Source organism: Mytilus edulis, chromosome 9, assembly GCF_963676685.1.
Source record: "Mytilus edulis chromosome 9, xbMytEdul2.2, whole genome shotgun sequence".
Classification (NCBI taxonomy): Eukaryota; Metazoa; Mollusca; class Bivalvia; order Mytilida; family Mytilidae; genus Mytilus; species Mytilus edulis.
This window is the reverse complement of record NC_092352.1, coordinates 29,494,444-29,514,691: the sequence shown is the minus strand read 5'-3', so window position 1 is coordinate 29,514,691 and position 20,248 is coordinate 29,494,444. Positions and strand designations below refer to the sequence as shown.

At 30.1% G+C, this 20,248-nt stretch overlaps 1 protein-coding gene across 10 annotated transcripts in view; it reads right to left on the bottom strand.

Moving 5' to 3' along the window:
• Positions 1 to 20,248, bottom strand: part of LOC139488057 (trinucleotide repeat-containing gene 18 protein-like) — a 64,130-nt gene that overhangs the window by 27,474 nt on the left and 16,408 nt on the right. For all 10 annotated transcript variants that reach the window (XM_071273381.1, XM_071273387.1, XM_071273385.1 and 7 more), the window contains exons 3-9: positions 13,883 to 13,975; positions 11,741 to 11,887; positions 10,817 to 11,479; positions 6,504 to 7,304; positions 4,142 to 4,210; positions 2,444 to 2,516; positions 68 to 153 (exon numbers count right to left, since the gene is read on the bottom strand). In XM_071273381.1, the coding sequence (XP_071129482.1) occupies positions 68 to 153; positions 2,444 to 2,516; positions 4,142 to 4,210; positions 6,504 to 7,304; positions 10,817 to 11,479; positions 11,741 to 11,887; positions 13,883 to 13,975 (1,932 nt within the window). The remainder of the gene's footprint in view (positions 1 to 67; positions 154 to 2,443; positions 2,517 to 4,141; positions 4,211 to 6,503; positions 7,305 to 10,816; positions 11,480 to 11,740; positions 11,888 to 13,882; positions 13,976 to 20,248) is intronic.

The following is a 20,248-nucleotide window of genomic DNA, read 5'->3' as shown; positions in this document are numbered from 1 at the left end:
AAAGACTCGCATATAATAAACGTAGTAGTAAACATGTAATGTTGGGGTTATCTCTCTTGTAACTTACCAGTCACTATAAGATTGGCTGGAAGTTGGCTCCTCATATCCACAACGTTGACATTTGGTATTGATTTTGTGGCAGAACTTGACTGACTGTAAACAGAAGCATGAATGTAACATTAAACCAGTCGACAGGATTTGTTGTCATTAATCTTTTTAAGAGATAATTACACCAACAAAAAGTCGTGGTTCCCACATAAATAATTAAAAACAATTTCTCTACATTATTTCTATGTCATAAAGGCATTTTTGTGACCAGTATCTTTTCTTTTTTATATATACATTTTTTTTTTGTGTTACAGAGTTACAGTTTAAGAATTACAGTGCCATGTTGTTTCCGATGAAACTAAAACAGTTTATAATTCATGTAGGACATATTAATATTTGCTTAAAATAAACTGGAGGATAGAGTCGTATTTTGTAAAATTGCACTATATTACAGAAATTCCTACATTTGAGAACGAAATATTTTGAAAATTACATTTCAAAGAATACAAACAATATAACAGTCTAATATCGGGTTCAAAAAAGGTACCTCGGATTGAATAAAAAAATAAAAATCCCAAGTAACAATTTTATACACTTGAAGTAACTTGTCTCATTTGCCTCTAAACAGATACAAAAACATTTTGCATAGTTTGCATCCAGGAGAATGTTCAATCAAATGTTGGTATGATTTGAAACAGGGTATGATTTATCTGAAATAAATTAGCACTGTTTATAACTTATTTTAAATGAAAACTTTGGAAGCATTCATCATCCACAGGGGAGGAGATCAATGAGATAAATTTCTGAAAGCATTGGAATGACTGTTCACTTGAACTGCATGAAATCACAATACGACCATTTTTTTCTCACAAATATAAAGTTAAATCATGCTAGTTCATACATTTTAGACTGGATTACTTTTTTCTTAAAGATAAATTATTTGCATTAAATTGTTTTAGAATGTTATCAATGCAAAATATTTCCTAGATTTGAAAACTAATTTTGTTGCCGCAAATCAAAACATGTTTTACTAAAATATTTTTGAAAGTATGTGATTTTGACAATTGATTCACAAAATGTGAAAACATATTTTTTTATTTAAACTACTTAAATTCCAACTAAATCCAATGTATTGTTTTAAAACCGAGTTTTTTATTTGAGATATTCCTGAAATTTACTTTATTGATTTTGGTACCACAATCAATGTTTTCTCTCTCCCTAAAACTGGTTTCAAAAGCAAAATTTTCCTCGATTCTTATATTCTAAGCCCAAATTTCTTCCTGAAGACTTCTTGCTAACATCTGCTCGAAAATAATCGCCAATTGAAAATGGTTGTAAAGAATTCAATTGTATTGCTTAATAAACTAGGACTTATAATTTCATACTTTAGACTATTTACTTTGATATTTCAATTTTACCAGAAGTTGCCAATGATTTTTCAATATTAAACATTTACAAATGAAAAGAACGGGAAAAAGACTAACGTCACTTTGCTAGCCTATTTCACTTAACTTTTACATGACTACAGGTCAAACCATAAAGTTATTTCATGTTTCTAATTTGAATTTGTAATAAAGTGTTTACTTTGAAAGTTTGATATACTTTCAGCTTTTCACACAATAGAAATGCAGGTACTGTAAATCTTGCAACACTTTACCACCTCTGGCAGATATACGGATGAAATAACTGACATTTGAATGTTGACAGTAAGAAAATAAAATGCGTGTCATTAAATTCCGATTACTTTCAATTTTATAAACAGGTATAGAGTGATAGATGAGACGGAATGTAGTTTTTTGACATTATGGCCTTCAATTGTCTGCTCTGACAGTTGTGTAACACATTTGCTTCATAACATTTTATTAAATGTGTATGTACATATTAATAACGGACATTCATTTTTTGGTCACTAGTGCATAGTTGTCTAATTGGCAATTATACCTATTAAGGTTTTTCCTTTACGCGAGGAAAGACCTTACTGTTTTCTTCTTATTCTTTTTTTTATAATATCCCATATGCTTTTGTTCTAATATGTTTAATATATTATAAGTTACAACATTGCGATATGCTGATATAATAGTAAATATATAGAAAATTTGTAAATATCATCTTGAAACAAATGCTGTTTTCTACTATCATATATTATTTCAAATGCATGTAACTTTGGATGCAAAATATTTTTAATTTCATTTATATTCCAATCTTCAGGAAACGATAAAGTGTAAAACATAAAATTCTAAAACAAAAGAATTGCAATTTTTCAGTATAAGGTGGCCTTTCTGCTTCCGATTTAAAAAAAATTTAAATCAAGTTATGTTCAAATTAGATTCACTTTATTCGTTTTTTAGATTTATATTTATTGCATGAATTCACATAAACAAAAGATGTTTCTTACTCGTTTATTCTGTTTTGACTAGTGTTATTGTGGGAAGATCCGTTTAACGATTCGCCACCGTCACCGCTATCATCTGAAATATATTAGATATGTAATTATACAATATTGCATTAGCCAATGGATAAAAAAGCAAAATGGAATTTGAAAAGTTAGTAAGCAAAAGATGAAAGATAAGAAGTAAATTTACTTTTTTTTACTAAAAAAATATCAGAATTTTAAAATTGACAAATGACTGAGCTTAATAAGATATGAAGTCATGCCAAAGAATCAAAGTCGTTCGACTTAATACTAGTTTCAACTTCGTGAAATAATAATTATGAAACCATAAAACAAATAGTCAGAATAATTTAAAAAAAAACTTTTTTTTTAATATTGGCTAAATGTTTTTCGTTTTCCTCAAAATAATTATTTGTAGAGAATTTTGCAAAAAGAAATCAACAACCGTGCTAATGGTAATATTGTTGTAAAAGTAACTGTAGTATGCTGCACCTTTTAATGTGTTTTAATTTATTTATACATGTATTGGTATAAATTTGCAAATCTGTTTATGTGAACATTGCAGATAAGTACCTTTCTTAAGGTAAACATGGTAAAGATCGCAATGTGAAAGTTCGATTAGCAAACAAGGTTTTCATTATGTCGAAAGTCTTCCAACGTATACTGTAAACCAACTTATTTTCGCGGATACCTTATTTCGCGTATTACCCTTTCTAGACCATTTCGCGGTTATTTATATTCGCGATTTTCTGTCTTACTTGATGAAATTCAATAAGTTTTACATATTCGCGACAATTTATATTCGCGTTATTTTGCTACTCGCGAAAGTCGCGAAAATAAATAGCTCGCGAAAATAAGTTGGTTTACAGTATTCAGGGATTTTGAGTATATTGAATAATAATTCTATTTTACTCAGTTTGTTTAAAATACACTCATCATTTAACGTGTTTGCGCTTGTGGCAGTAAGATTTTTTTCTCTCCACAAAATCGTATGCAAACGATATATCATAAAAAATCAAAACCATATGCATAAACATAAAGCAAAAATAATTCTACATAAATAACGCAAGCAGAAGTATGATGAGTGTAATTTACATCAATATACTAGCTATGCACTATTTGCCTTAACCAAATGCTAATAATATATTCGTTTCATATCGTTTGTATTTTACTTGATCTTAAAATTGAGCATATAAATGAGACAAAAAGTAAACTTCTTGTATTTATATAGAATTTCTATAGCATTGTTAAAACATTGACTGTATTACCTTAGATATAAAAGATTAAAGTATCTTTTGACATTGTGAACTAAAATAATCAAACTATTGGAATTCATTTCTTGACATCAAAAGTTCTTACAATGTTTTGCGAATGTTAAACAACCTGTGAAGTTGTCTTTAGATTTTAACAAAATAAAAAGAAAATCAATTCAACTTTTCACATTTGTTTCCAGACATGAATAGTTGCACTTTACAGGGATATTCATCTCTGAGTGACTGCTGTAAGTTATTATGAATTTAAAATTTTTATTTATGAATCTGAAATATCTGAATTATTTTTCGTAGTGAACAAAAATTTCGAAACTCAGTTAACAATATTAGTTAGAAATTGAAAAGTCCACTTTAATTTGGAATTATTGATTTTGTTTACAAAGACCATTACAGCGAACAGCACAAATTTTGTTTGAAAACTATAACAGACCTGTATCATCTTTCTTTAATTCTTCCCTCTTTCGTGCCACTGCTATTCCTATAGGTATATTACTTACTCCTGTGAGAAAAGAATACAGACTCATGTCATTCATTTTACAAAGCTAAAACATTTCATCAAATGGTGCTCTCTGCACACTATTGATCCAACATGGACTGGCATGGCATTTGAACAATTCTAACATTAATATTCATTTGTTTGTTAATTCCATAAACAAACTATTTTTAGCATGTCCATTTCTAATGCTAAACGAATACTTCTACGCTTGATCAAACCAACTAACGTGAACTTTGCCTTTATCCAGATATGGATTTCAGCTGGCTAGGAAGAATCAATAATGTATTACGATTATAAAACTATATATCTCATCAATGAACAAGAATTCATGCCATCTGCCATTAATGGTAGAATTGAAATGTCTGATTGGAAACATTTTACAGGTACTTAATCTATATATGATAAATCATGATTTTGATATTTTTGTTACCATATAATTGGAGTAACAAGGGGAAATAAATAAACCATAAGGCATCTTTTGATCAAATAAAGGTATATAGATGCTTGAAGACATTTTGAATTCCAAATCTACCATGTTAATATATTTCATGGATTTTTCTAAAGAAATTTTCAAAATTAAAGTTTCATATCCTAAATTAATTTCTTTTTAATGCTGTTCTATTATTTATAATGTTCTCATGACTTGTACAGTAACGGCGAGGACATTTTGTCAGAATATTGCTTAATTTGACTAATTTTATCTAGGTTGTTTAAAACTGTTAGTGATGAATGTATGTTGTCTTTGTAATGTTTCGGTGCTTTTATTCAAGATATCGATATGTTCCTCCTTTAATCTTGATCTCTGCACATGCTGCATGAGTGATGATATGATCGTTTCGTAATATTTTTACCACTGATATTTTAACGCGATTGATGTTTGTAGTCAAACTGAACAAAACAGTATACTGTTAAATTGGTCGTTATTCAATATCAATACTAAAGTTCTTCAAGACATTTACTGAGTATTTCTATTTTAAATAAGACAACCTCCTTTTTCAACCCTTATCATGAATTAACGCCATGATTATGTAAATGGCCCACACACCACTTGCATCAAAATTGCAAAATTTGAATTAATGAATTCTGTACAAATAAGATGTGACTATGATACGTTAATGGAAGTTATTGAGCAGTTACTATTTGATAGATATCTAATTGCATTCTGTATAATATTGCCATGATGAATATTCATATAAATGTTTCAACCAAAGGTTCAAAGAGGACTCTAATATCAGCAAGGATACATGAAGATATACTGGTAACTTATTATACTATGATTTTTAGTAAATCTATTATTTTCAAATAGGTAGTTTACACTTTTCGATTTTTTGTTCATTTCAATTGTCAATAGACCAGGGAAAGAGACAAAACTCTCTCCGCATAACACGTAGAGCCTCTATAGCATGTGACCATTGTTTAGATTATACGATGAGACTAAGATTTCCAATCCCAATATATCGGTCATCCCTTCGTAAATTTTACGGACGCCATCACGAGTTGGTTGACCGTTATGGAATAACCGTTTCACAAATGATATCGGATATGTTCCTTACGTCGTAACTACAATCCCCTTCCCTTTTATGAATGTGACCTACCGAATTAGACTATTTACCGGATTTGTAATCACATAAGCAACACGACGAGTGCCACATGTGAAGCAGGATCTGCTTACCCTTCCGGAGCACCTGAGATCACCCCTAGTTTTTGTTGGGGTTCGTGTTGTTTATTCCTTAGTTTTCTATGTTGTGTCATGTGTACTATTGTTTTTCTGTTTGCCTTTTTCATTTTTAGCCATGGTGTTGTCAGTTTGTTTTAGATTTATGAGTTTGACTGTCCCTTTGGTATCTTTCGTCCCTCTTTCATAAAATTACACTCTCCTTGAATATATTAAACATTTTCTCCTATTTGGAGACCCTTATATGGCCGTTTAATTTGTGGTATATAATGTTTATAAAAAATTGTTTTAAAATATAAGACTTAAATAAAATATTGCATTGTCTTGTCCATATACCTTATTTCAGCCTGGTCAAACATTATTTTATAATTATACCAGAAAGGGAGTTGGTTAGGGAACAATAATTAGGCAGTAGCCTTAAAACACAATTAAAATATGATTTGTTTTGATAGAAACTATGAAGTAGTTTCACTTAAGAACGCATCTCATTCATATTTGTGCTTTGTCAGGCACATTAGGTTTAAACCATTAACTTGGTTAAAAAAATCTTATTCCAATTAGTTTATAATTCTAAAGTGAATCAATATTTACTACTAATTAGTATATCAAAGACAAACTGACCTGACGATTTCTTGTCGTCACATTTAGGTTTTATCAATACCCTCTTTGTTGATAGCTTCTGTTCTTGTTTTCTTGGAGAAGACAAAATTCTCGGATTATCTGTATTTGATTTCAAAGATTCAAAAGATTCCTGTCGCTTTGATAACACTTTACTAATTGCTCTGACGGTATCCTTCGATGTAGTCGTCAGTTGTTGACTCTCCTTATTCCGTGGCTTAAAATCTGCTGATGTTTTATCATCTTCGGTTCTTGTCAATTTGCTTGCTTCATTTATCTTTGTATCACACATAATATTATCAGAAACCTTATTATTCTCACTTGTACCTTCCTTTTTCTTTTCAGATTTAGATTCTGTAACAGTGTTTTCACTAGAAGTCCATTCTTTACTTTTTTCTAGAATATGTTTCTTTAAACATAAAGGCTTTGTAGAAGAGGACGAAGACGACTTTGTGACCGAGCTGACAGGCAAAGTCAATTTCATTTTCAAATTGTCTTTATCATTGCAATTGCCTAAGTTTTGTTCAGTCACAATTTGAACATTTTTATCTAGATTTGAATCATTCGCATGCTTTTTGCTACTTTGTGTTGTATTAGTTTCTGACTTCTTAGAACACGTATATACAGCTGGTTCCTTCTTTATTCTCATGTCACATGGTACAGTTTGAACTGGTTCCGAGCACATAGATGCTGTACTGACAGTAGAGCCAGACAGCGTTGGTGACAATAAAGCATGAGTAGTGGAGAACAGAGAATGATAGTATGGTAGGGAGAATGTTGTAGCTGTAGACACTTTAAATGGATCTGAAAAATATGATCAGTATTTTACCAACTAGACTTGAATACTTAAACATTTTAAGCTCTTTTACATTGTTTAATGTTCAAGAAAAAGTCAGTTTCGTGTCTCTTATTTTTGCATCTGATCTGGATAGTACATTCTAATAAATGTTTTACAATTGGTTGAAAGTCTGTCGTAAGTAGACCTATGTGAAAATTTTCAATTTCTCACCCCATTATTGGTAATTGTGGGGCGAACATCAGAATAAACGACACACAAAAAAAACCACACATCTAGAGGTCAATACACTGTCTACATGAATAGAAACATACCATGTCGAACAATCAAAACATTTAATACCCAATGTCGTGTCTTGTAGAAATCAAGATAAATAAAAATTTAAACACAAAAAAACACACAAAAACACAACAACAACACTATCATTCATACCAAGAATAAATAACAAATAATTGTAAGAGAATGCCATGCTTCAATTTTTGTACGTCAAAAGCGCGTTTTGTCCTCAAAAAGGTTTGAAAGTTCAAAAGACGTACAAAGTTTGAGAGCATTGAGGATTTTAAATTCCGAAATGTTTTGCGGTTTTAGTTTGTAACCCGAAATTCTTTTCTCTCAATCGATTTATGACTTTCGAACAGCGTATATTACTAATGCCTTTATTTGTCAAATAAAGCAAAGATATTCTCTATTACTATGGTAGAAAATCCCAAGAACTTCGAAAAATTCAATACAATAATTTTCAAACGTCTTCATTCCTTTTGGTTATCTATGTTAAACTTAATGTACACCCCTCTTATACGTAAAGAAACAGTTAAATATATCAACCATAGAACCAAGACTTTAAGTGCACCGAGTAGCAAACTGACTACATATTATAGTGTTTCGGGGTCTTCGGACGAAACTAATTATACTCTTTTATTGCAATTAATTTATTACGAATTAATTATAAAAAAAAAGAACGAATGTTTAAAAAAAATATTTAAAAAAGACCAAAAAAAAACCCGACAAACCTAATTTATATTATCTAAACTTAACATAAATTAAAACCGCTTTCATGTGTTCCTATAAATGTTTCCTTCTTGGTTACCCAAATTATTAGCTTTCAGCGTTCCAGTTCAAGGTTAATCTAAATCTTGAAATTAGAATAGAACGGAACAAAAATGTTTCAATCAACATGTATTTATGTAACATACATTTTTTTAGTATGTCCTGTATTGGATACCAGAGCCATATGTATATAATTTAATTTTGGATGTAACGCGTCTTCTGATTGGCTGACGTTATTTTGTTATGAGCCCATAGACATAATTTAGTCATGTGACCGTGACGTCATCAACGTTTTTTCATGGTTTTCTACGGTTTAAAATGGAATTTAGAATTAAATTATAAGAAATGACTGTAATATTTTTTCTGTCTATTCGAAATAACATAAAAATGTGGTGCACACTGTTAAATAACCCGCTACATCTTTTTTCTTCATAGACAGAAAAAATATTACAGTCATTCCTTAAATAGAAAAGACTTACTGGTGTTGGATAGAAAAAAAACTTAATGATAGGAACACAAATAGTGTTGGATAGAAAATCCTTAATGATATGAACACAACAAGTGTAACTCTGTTGAATAGTAAAATAACACAGAAGCATATACAATACAAAACATTGATTGGACATTGCATCAATAAATAAAATTACAATTTATTTAAATGCTCTTTACCAATTTTTAATTACGTTTCATATGATCAAGCTCTGTCCACCTTCTTGAAAAACATGACATATTTGTAGCTGTGCTTATCACAACTAGCAATCAATTAATACAAGTTATATTAAGGAAATTTGAGTTCTTGAAAACAAACACAAAATAACAAGAACAAAAATTTACCTTGCAACTTCACATTTTTATTATTCACCAACATACCTTTAAACAACCCCATATGAACTACCGAACACGTAGATGGGGAGCAATTTACTCCGAGTTTTAGGTGGAGTTCTTGTGACTTAATATTTGGTTTCTGTGAGGTATACTGAGGATGTTCTTATCAGAGGCATAGATAACCTTACCCGTATTGGGAACAACTTTTTGGAATTTTGGGTCCTTAATGCTCTCCAACTTTGTACTTGTTTAGCTTTCTAACTATTTTGATCTGAACGTCACTGATGAGTCTTATGTAGACGAAACGCGCGTCTGGCATATTAATAGTTATCAAAGGTACCAGGATTATAATTTAGTACGCCAGACGCGCGTTTCGTCTACATAAGACTCATCAGTGACGCTCATATCATTTTTTTTATAAAGTCAAACAAGTACAAAGTTGAAGAGCATTGAGGATCTAAAATTTCAAAAGAGTTGTGCCAAATATATTAAATTAAATTAAATTATAAGCCTGGTATCTTTGATAACTAATTATGCCTTTTGTTGATCTTTTTATCTTTTTTTTTAAATTTTGGATTGTGATGCTCTCTATCTTTTTTCTAAAGATCATGCTGCCTTATATTTTCGATATATTTAAACGTTTCCTTCTTGCATTTGTCTTGTTTACAAAGAAACCGAAACCTTATTTGATGAAGATCAGAAGTATATGAAGGGTAACTTGGATCAAGAATTATAAAAACATAGTAAGTCATCAAGTTGTCGAGAAAAACATAAAAGCAGCCAAACGAATATTTGTAGATTATTAATTGTCTGTTGGGTATTTTTTCGTTGGACGAAATAACTTATTTGTCTTTTTCGTAGATCTTGCCACCTCACATTGTGGCTACATTGACGATTTAGTCTTATTTACAACTAAAACTTTATCTTATGTACGGCAGATCGTATGTCTATAAAACGTTCATGTAATATTTGAAAAAAGGGGCAGGGAAATTTACCCAGTAATTAGGGCTTCGAACTATAAATAAAACCCCATATGTATAAATATATAAATTATTAACAGCAGTACAAAATGAAACTAGGATTACAACAAATATAAAATATCTGTATTTATCGAACTATTTACATGAAAATTGGGTAAGTAATTCGGAAATTATTAGCTGATATTTTTATAATTGATTTCCGGATCATTTGTCGTTCCGGAACATAGTTCTATTAGTGATCGTTTCTCGACCTTGAAAGATACAAAATGTAAAAAAAAAAATATGTTTTGATATGTTAATTAAAACAATAAATCGTTACATACAGATTAACAAATTCATATACTTTTTGGAAAAAAACCCAATTAAGTTATGATATTTATTTACTTTTAACATTTTTGTGTAATGAAGTCATTAGGCACCATTTCTCTTTTATAAATTATGTTTTTAACCAATTTTCATTAAAAACAAATTATTTTTCATTTCCTATCTTTAAAATAGAATAGAATCAATTTATTTGAAAAAAATATACATTCCACCAACGAAAATGAATGGTCAATGCCTTTTCACAATCCCCCATCTTTTGACATTGGTTCAACTTTAAATGTTACTTTACACACAACTTGAACACTGCCCTCTGAATAATTAATTAATAATTAACACAAAATTACCTGTTGTAGCAACTGGTTTGATGTGACTAGACCCACTTGGAGATTCCAAAACTGAAACAATACTCGATGAACTGGTAACTGTTGTCGGCGTTACAGAGTTTGTACTTTTACATTTTCCAACTTGTTCTTTGATTTCGTTACTCATTTTCTGTTCTAAATTTTCTTCGGTGCTATCTTTTTCAGATTCCTCCAGTTCATCTTTCGAGTTTTTCAAATCTGTATTTTCTTCTTGACCTCGTTTTGAATCATTCATGAGTACATCACTTACTTTTTCCAATTTATTATTAGATAGTGATGTTATTTTTGTAGTTTTTTCCTCTTTTTTGCTGTTTTTATTTTTGTCCTCGTTTCTATCATCACTATATTTACTGACTTTATCCTTCTTTGAATTAACAGTTTTACTGACAGTACTAGAAGAAGATTTGGAAACTTGTGTTTTCTCCGTTTTCTTCACGTCTGACCGTTTATCTGTATCCTTAAATGTTTTCTGTGAATTGTAGGCCTTGCTGCCGGTATCTTGAACTTTACCGCTAGTCTTTGTCGAATCAGTTCGTTTAGATTCAGATCTCGATGGATCTTTTTTGGAATTCGATTCGGTCTGAGAATTTTGTGACCCAACAGAAGTAGACGGTACCATTTGAAGGCCAGAATAGAGTGCTGCATCTGTAAGAAAATCAGACGATATATAGTTTTGCAATATTTATTTTGATAAAATAGAACAAGTGATTTACTTTGTAGGAAAGATTATAACAACTTACAAATTTTGAAATGTATAATATTCATATTAACCAGTGTATACAAACTATTAATTCTGTTTTGCAAGTTTATTTCTTAAAATAATTATGTCAAAGTGACCTAGGTTAAATAATATTGAAATATACTACATTTACCAATACTGTCGTCATAGCAACTACATAAACTTACCTTTTCGAAGATCATAAATCCTATGGTACCCCGTCTGATCCACTCCCCCTGCACCTAGGTTGTGGGCAAACAGTGAGAGGGATTCCGTCGCCGGTAGGTAAGGAAAATATGGCGAGTACAGATTATTGTTGAGCACATATCGGGAACCTGAAAAACAAACATATGGAGCTATGACGGCGAAGAAAATCAATAAAGCTTGAACGTCATCTGATTAGCAGAGTTACAGAGCTTATGGATGGAATTCTGGTTTCACAAAATATAATCATCGAAGGATATATGTCAATAGGAGAACATAGCCAGGAATGATTAGTGCAAACATGTCTATTTCTCCTTATTTATCATATTACGTAAACAGTTAAGTTGTGATATCCAAGGTCATTTTTTGTGTGTTGAGATAGATTGTTTCTAATGATATACATTTTATCCATGATCTATGTTTTGTTTTCTTCTTGAACTGTCTTATGCCGACCCCCAAAATGTAGGCCATGTAGCAATTAGCAAGTTTTACTTAATTCTGTAAAAAGATAACGAAATCTTCAATAGTTATTATTCCAGTTGAAGTTATGATGTCTAAATTCAGTGAGAACATATACATATAGACAGATATATATATATGATAATATATATGTGGCTTTAAAATTATTACATAATATACATGATATAATAGTCGATATATGCACTAAAACATCTGATTTGAATATCAAACTTTTACGTTCAATATGGTGAATATGTACTTATTCAGTGCTGCTAGCAAATTAAACAGTGAACGAATCAACATAACAAAACATATGAAACTTGATTTTTTTTTTAAATTGAAAATGTTTCTAAATCACGGGAAATTGTTATTGTTATACAGCTGATGGTTATAAGAACTATACAATAAATTCATATGGAGTACAATGACGTCATTATAATATTATTAATTGGCTATTGAATATTTTATGCCACTAACTTGAAATATGAATATTTTGCCAATCCCTACAATGTACGTGTAAATATAACGTTTTACTGAAACAAATGAGGCTAATATTTCGTGTTTTTGGTATAGATTTTTAATGGGCAAATCAAATTAAACCCTTCAGAAGTTCTGACCAACAATATGTTACAACAATTTATTACAACTAACAGAAGCAAATGAAATGGCGCCATTATGGTTTTGTGACGTAGATAAAATTTTATATAAATATTCACATGTTAGTTTTTACTTTGTTCAAAAGCCATGAAAACTTCAACAACAATTATCCGTTGGTATAAAATATATTAATCAGTTATATATACGAAACAAAATAATCATGTGTATGTTGTGTAGATCACAGATTTATTTTTAACATTCTGTGTTAACTGCAAGAATTCAAGTTTAATAAATTTCTCCCGTAGGAAGACAGCAAATTTGATTACACTTCATACTTGACATCTATTAGCAATCCACAAAGCTGAGAACAAAAATCTTTCCGAACAATATAAAATAATAATAATAAATCATAATATCATAGATACCAGGATTAAATTTTGTACATACGCCAGACACGCGTTTCGTTACAAAAGACTCATCAGTGACTTTCGAATCCAAAAAAGTTAAAAAGGCCAACTTAAGTACGAAGTTGGAGAACATCGAGGACCAAACTTCCAAAACGTTTTGCCAAATACAGCTTAGGTAATCTATTCCTGATGTAGCCTTTGTCTGTAACTACCACTACAATGTATAGTGATTTTGGCCCAACCGCCTTTAGTTGTTTTGTGTTGAATTAACATGGTACCATCGCTTCAAATTAAAGATATATTTAAATACGGATAGGGAACAATATCAATTTCCCCTTTTTCATCAGTATATGACAACTTTTGCACTACCTGTAGCGTTAAATACAGCTTATGCAGAGAAAGAAACATGTCGCATTTATATACTATAGTATACTTGTATACATTTATATACTATAGTATACTTGTATACATTTTCTTTGCAAGATAAGCGATAGTCACTATTTAAAAAAAAATTATATATGTACTTATGTGTTCATTTAAATGACAATTGTTATTTCTTTGCTTTATTATGTTTTGATTTGTCACAAACTAAATGTGTGTATGACAATAAAGATATTATTTATATGAATGTTTACAAATGACAATTGTGGTTTAATATCCTACCATCGACATGTGACGCCCAATATTCCTCTGGAAGTAACGATTTAAGATGTTCTGTTGATGCCCCTGGTAAGTAACCAAGTGGATATGGTGTCCCTGAAAAGAAAAAAAATGAGAAAGTTTATAAATCTTTCATAGTACCTTTTGTTACATTCTATCGTGTTCATTAAATGAAAACACAAATGCCCGTATCGACTTTGCTAATTGTTGAGAGCCGTATACAGTCATATTGTGTTAACATCATCGTCCTTTCGTCTCTGTTGAATACATTCTTGTCTCATTAGTAATAATACCACATCTTTTTTTTATTTGAGTATATATACGTTGAATACATTTAAAACGTTCAGCAGGTATTTCGGACAAATATGAACTGTTTTTTTTTTTATTAATAAACCATTGAAAGTGTTGAGTTTATGTCGATGGCTCGAATGAAAAGGGAGATGAACAGCTATAGGTCGGGGTTCTCTGATACATTATACACTATATAGCTAAACTTCACCTAACTGATGCTTTAACTATACTGAGAATTTAGGACTCCTGCATAGATATTGACACGAACATAGTTCCATGTAAGACAATTATACATCCTGAATATAATGCAGTTAACTTGAAATAAAAAGATACAGTGTATACAAATTATTAATATTTCTATGTTTAATGAATATCAATTAGCTATTTTTTCACACGCGCAACTAACTTTTATAAACAGCTGCTCTCATTGTAAAACAAAACTTATCCTACCAAGCGTATAAAAAATATCAAATTTTCTGTATATTTTTTTTTATATATTCAAACATTTTTATCACATTTCACTTATGGCGAAGCGTTTATGGAGGAAATGCACGCTATTTTTTTTAAAGGCCTCGGAATATTCCAATTTTCAAACTGTATATATGTTCAATTCTCTAGACATATATATCTAAGTATGTAAATTAACTTTTATAGTCTCATCTGTTCTTAAAATTGATTAAAATATGAGTTCACGGAAAGAGCAATGGTAAAATTATCAATGTAGTTATCAATGATATAACTCCTGTATAAAACAAGCTTGTAAGAACCTTGATCGCAATATCAATTATGCATTCGATCAAAGAAAAATATATCTTACATTATGACTACATTCAAAAACATTTCATTTTCAAAAGGAAACATATCTACTGTTTATGATAAGTACATATTAATATTCACATTGCGTCATATAGACAATAGTAATATGTGAGGAATGTACAATTTACACATATAAAAAAAGAAGATGTGGTATGATTGCCAATGAGACAACTGTCCACAAGAGACCAAAATGACACAGACATTAATGCAATGAGCAAAGCACATACATTATTTTACATCAACACTGGTTGTAAAAAATCTTTTTTAAGTCATGAAAATGATTTTAAAAGCACCTTAATTACTTATTCATGTTGATCATAATGGTATACATGGATAATGTCTTTGTATTCATTGGTACATTTACAATTAGATTGGCGTTTTAATATAATATCGAGATCTATAGGTGTAATACCACCAAATCATGGTACGTCACATCCGGTTGTATACGAAAGTAAGTCGAAAAAAATATTCCCTTGAATTTGACGGTTGTAGGTAACTAGTCCTATATTATATTGCAGTAACACCATTTCTTTGTCATAAACATATGTCTTGGGTATTTCAAAACACCATTATTTTTTATTTGGGATTTCTATAGAAAATGTCGTAATCTTGAGGTTACATGGTGACTAAACCTTGTACACAGATAAAATAAGGGGAGAAATTTGATTGGTTAACTTCCAATGATGGTTATTTTCTTATATGCAATGAAATGTTATGTGAATTTTTTTCTATAGAACTGGACAGGATAAAACTTTACTCATGCCAAGTATTTCTTTATTTGAAACAAGGATAAATTCTGCACATTTTATTGAAAAGTGCAAATTTAATACAGACTAATAGGGGAAAATCAATGGTGGTATTACACCTATAAGCTTTTTGAACCACTATAGATGGTACAAAAGACTTAATTACCAAAAACAACAAATCTTGACAACTTAACGTACACAAACTCGTCTACTTTTTTATAATAAATGAAAAGAATACAAATCATATTAATAAATGGTATTTTCTTTTAACAGAATTTGTTTTTGAAAGCTCACAAAGGAATAATTGAAAATTAATGTACGATAAAAAAAAAATGATATTATGCAATCAGATCGTTTAAGTGAATTTGTTGTTTTAAAATAAAGAGCTGATCACCTTTTTTAAAGTTATCTGTGTATAAGTTATAGAATTGGCGTATGCATACATTTAAATAATCAAAGTCAAAGTCGCTCATTTGTCAGATGAAAGATTGTTTGAGAATATTAATGTCACTTTATTTTACGTCCCGTAATACGGTAATTAGATTGTTCCTTTGTCAAAACGTTTCTATCACAGCCTGTTTACAAGATCTAGAAGTTCAATAGACAAATATTCTAATTATTAGGTCAATAACAAGATACGTGCTTTATAGGACTCCGAGTCATAAAGTACCGTTTCCTAAGATCTTTAACTTTCCCTCAAATATTTTGAGTTAATTTCGATTTCAGAAATTTCAAACTCGCTGAATAAATAAGTGAGAATCTGCACAAATTCTTAAGGTTTCTCAGATCCCCTCAAATATTCGGGTTAATTTAGAATTAGGAAATTTCAAACTCGCTGTATAAATAAGAATCTGCTCAAAATCTTCAGGTTCCTGAGATCCCCTTAAATATTTCGGATTAATTTCGATTTAGGAAATTTCTAGCTCGTTGTATAAATAAGAATCTGCACAAAATCTTAAGAAGCAAGTCAACTGACAATGTTTACATAACCAGTCGAATATAGAAAGTGTAATGTTTTTCATTTATCACGTATATATTTTGACACATTTTTCTATTGCATAATACTGTATAATAATTATCGCAGATAATAACATAGAACAGTTTGGTTATAGCATCTGTATATACACAACAGACAACCCCCTCTCTCACTCTGTCTTTAAATAGCATACAACAAAGTAATAAAGGAACGTATACTCTGTGATTAGGAGTTAATTATTCGAAATAAACGATATTGAAAATAAAAGACCCAAGTAAAATAAAGATTTTCTGTTGTATGAATTGTCAAGATTCTTGGCATTGAGTAAGTTTTGCATCCTTGAGGACACGCTCTAAGCTTCTGATAATTATCAAAGTCATTAATCATCTGTGATGTGTGGTGGGTATGACTTATCATAATTTGTATAATGACTATGTTGCATGTTAAACTTTGAATTGTTACAAATTGTAGATTGCTTTTATATCTACAATTTTTATACTACATATTCATGTACACGAAGTCGCATAAATGAGTCAAGAGTATATCGAGGCGTAATCTTGTCGCACAACGTTTATGAATTTATTATAACAAGTGAAATAGAACGAGTATATACTATTAGTGACAGACAGCATTGTCCTTCCATTGGTAATTTGTCAAATCAATAACGACTTGAGGGATTGTGTGTAAATGAAAGGGTTAAACATCAATAACTTCATTATATATTACTTAATCTTATCATAATATTTCATAAAAACACCATGGTACCTCGATGAATCAACGTTTTATTTTAACAAACATAATTGTGTACAAAGTAGATACTGGATATACTAAATATTGAAAATCGTTCAAAGGAGAAAAAGTATAAAAACATTATTTACTAAAGATTATGTTTTACAATTGACTAGAATTAATATTTTTTGTCCTATTTAGAAAACGATTTAGAAAATGCTCTTAAAAAATTGACTTCAGAAAGCAATAATGTGTAATTTTACTTTAGAAAATAAAATATTCAAATATCATTTTAACCTAACATTTATATGTTAGAATATGTAGAGATCTGTATACCCCAGCACAAAACACTAGGCATAAAACCAAGGATTTATAACTATGTCCTTGGAAAAACGTTACAAATTTTACAAAAAACGTGAGAGTAGAATACATGTTGGCCATAAACATTTCATTGTTAATTACGCTAAGTTGTATATCGTATGATTTTTGTTTTATTTATATAAACAGTCACAGTTTTTTACATTAATAAGTGCATTCATGCAATATTTATGACTATCTTTCTGTAGTTATACAGTCAGAAAATAGGATGATTTGAAATAAGCGTTTGAGTGCTGATAAGACTGGTTAATCGAAATTCCAAAACTATACGACAGCAACATGTATGTAAAGTTTCCTTGTATGGCTACTATGTACCTTAACAATTTTGTTCATCATTGATCTTTGCATAACGCCCAATATTTTTTTTCTCCATATATACTTGTAACTTTAATCAATTTCAGATCATTTCGGTATTATCAATTTTCTCATATTCCGAAAAGCATATATAGTATAAGATAATATAAGACAGAAGTACAGGAATAAATGGTACCTCGAATCATCCTAGTCCCGATTCTCTCCGCCTGGTGAGTTATTTACTGATCGTAGTAAGCGAGAATATAATAACAGGATTTTCGAAGTAGGTTAGACGGAAACTGAATGAAATCGATAAGAGGACGAGTAAGGTGAAAAACGAACAAACACAAGAGAAAACGTAACAACATCCACTGAAACTTAAGCTGTATAAATCCCACTTCAAAGTGAAATAGAAATGAATTAGTATATAAGTCATCTCAGATAAGACTCTATTTAAGAAGTATTGTTATATTATAACATTTTGAAATAACGAAAGTACAAATATACAAAACGTGAGGAGTAATGCAATTTGCATAGGAATAGAATTAAGAACTCGCAATATACAGAATATAGCAAGTATATAAGCAAAAGCAAGGTTTTAAAAAGTGTTTTTTCCCCGGGGAAAGAGTTTAAGTGCCACTTAAAAGAAGGCAGTATGATGGATAGGATATGAAATTTCGCCCTTCATAGGACCACCAATAGATCCTAAGTGTTGTTGAAACAATCCTTGCATAAATTTACCGAGAGACTTTCGCGCTTTTTTTATTCAGTGTCTTCATTCAGACTCACTGACAAGATATTGAAATCTAATTAGTCTTATTTTGTTTTATAGAAAAATATAGATCACATATAAACAAAAAATTAAATAAACTATATACATGATATAGTAGGAATTAATAAAAACAAATAAAGCATCCCCGTTTAAACAAAAAAAGAAATGCAGTACAGTTCTGTCTGTCGCTTTCGGGATAGAGTGACGAGGAAATATGAATATGAATACTTCAGTTCTTTACAAATATACATCGAGGGTTTTTGACTTTTAAACGGCACAGCTTACATGCTGAACACACCAAAATGGGGCCAAATCAAATATATACATGTTGTATAATTTATACCAGTCATTTAAAATATGAAAAAGAACCTAATTCCCTTGATACTATATATTGACAATGCATTGTTGTAGCTAGGGTGTACTCGCATAGGACAACAAATGTTGTACTGTCTCATGTAAATATTTATAACAATCAATGCTTGTATCCTGGTAAAGAATATATGTATCTGAACTTTGACCTTGAATAATCTTTTCCCATTCAATATGATAATTGCGTATTATAGATATATAGTTACTGTCTGAAAATTCTATATTCATGTAAAGATTGGTAAATACTGACGTCCCACGAGATGGGGAAGAGTTTATACGTATGTCAATTTTAATTTAACTTTCATTTTCATTTCGTACAATACAAAAATTATAAAATAAATTAAATTATAATCTTACACAAAGTAAAATGAGGGTATTATTTAATACTCAAATAACATTTTGCAGAATGCCTGGTTAACCGCAGTGCTTTCATGGTCTAAGACAGTATTGAAATTTGGATTAAAATCTTAAAACCGCAATAGTACGACCTATATACTATATATAGTAAACAGATTTAATACAATTGTACATCACTTTCATATTTGTAAATATACAGACTACATTTATACGAATCTTTATCCACCAAATGGTTTTGCAAGTAATTCGCGTTTCTTTCTCTATTAATTGCATAAAGTGTTCCTAATATAGTGTAATATATTACATAAACCTAGATGACACAATTTCCATTTTATCATGCTACAATTTTTTGTCATCATTATTAATTCTTTCCAAATCTATGCAGATTTATGTTTAGTTTCAACATTAAAATTGTAATAACCCCTGTTTCAATAGGATAAAAAGAAGAGTCATTATATATAATGAATACCATTTACATGTACGACAGCTTTTTGACGTAGTACTATTGTTTACAAAAATCTGACTAGAATATACACCTTCGCGTGTAACGGTACTTTTATAACAACCCTGGCTTTCGATTTTTTGGCTTTAAACGTTACTGCAGGCTAATCCAGAAAAGCGCTTCCCGTTTATAGAATTTA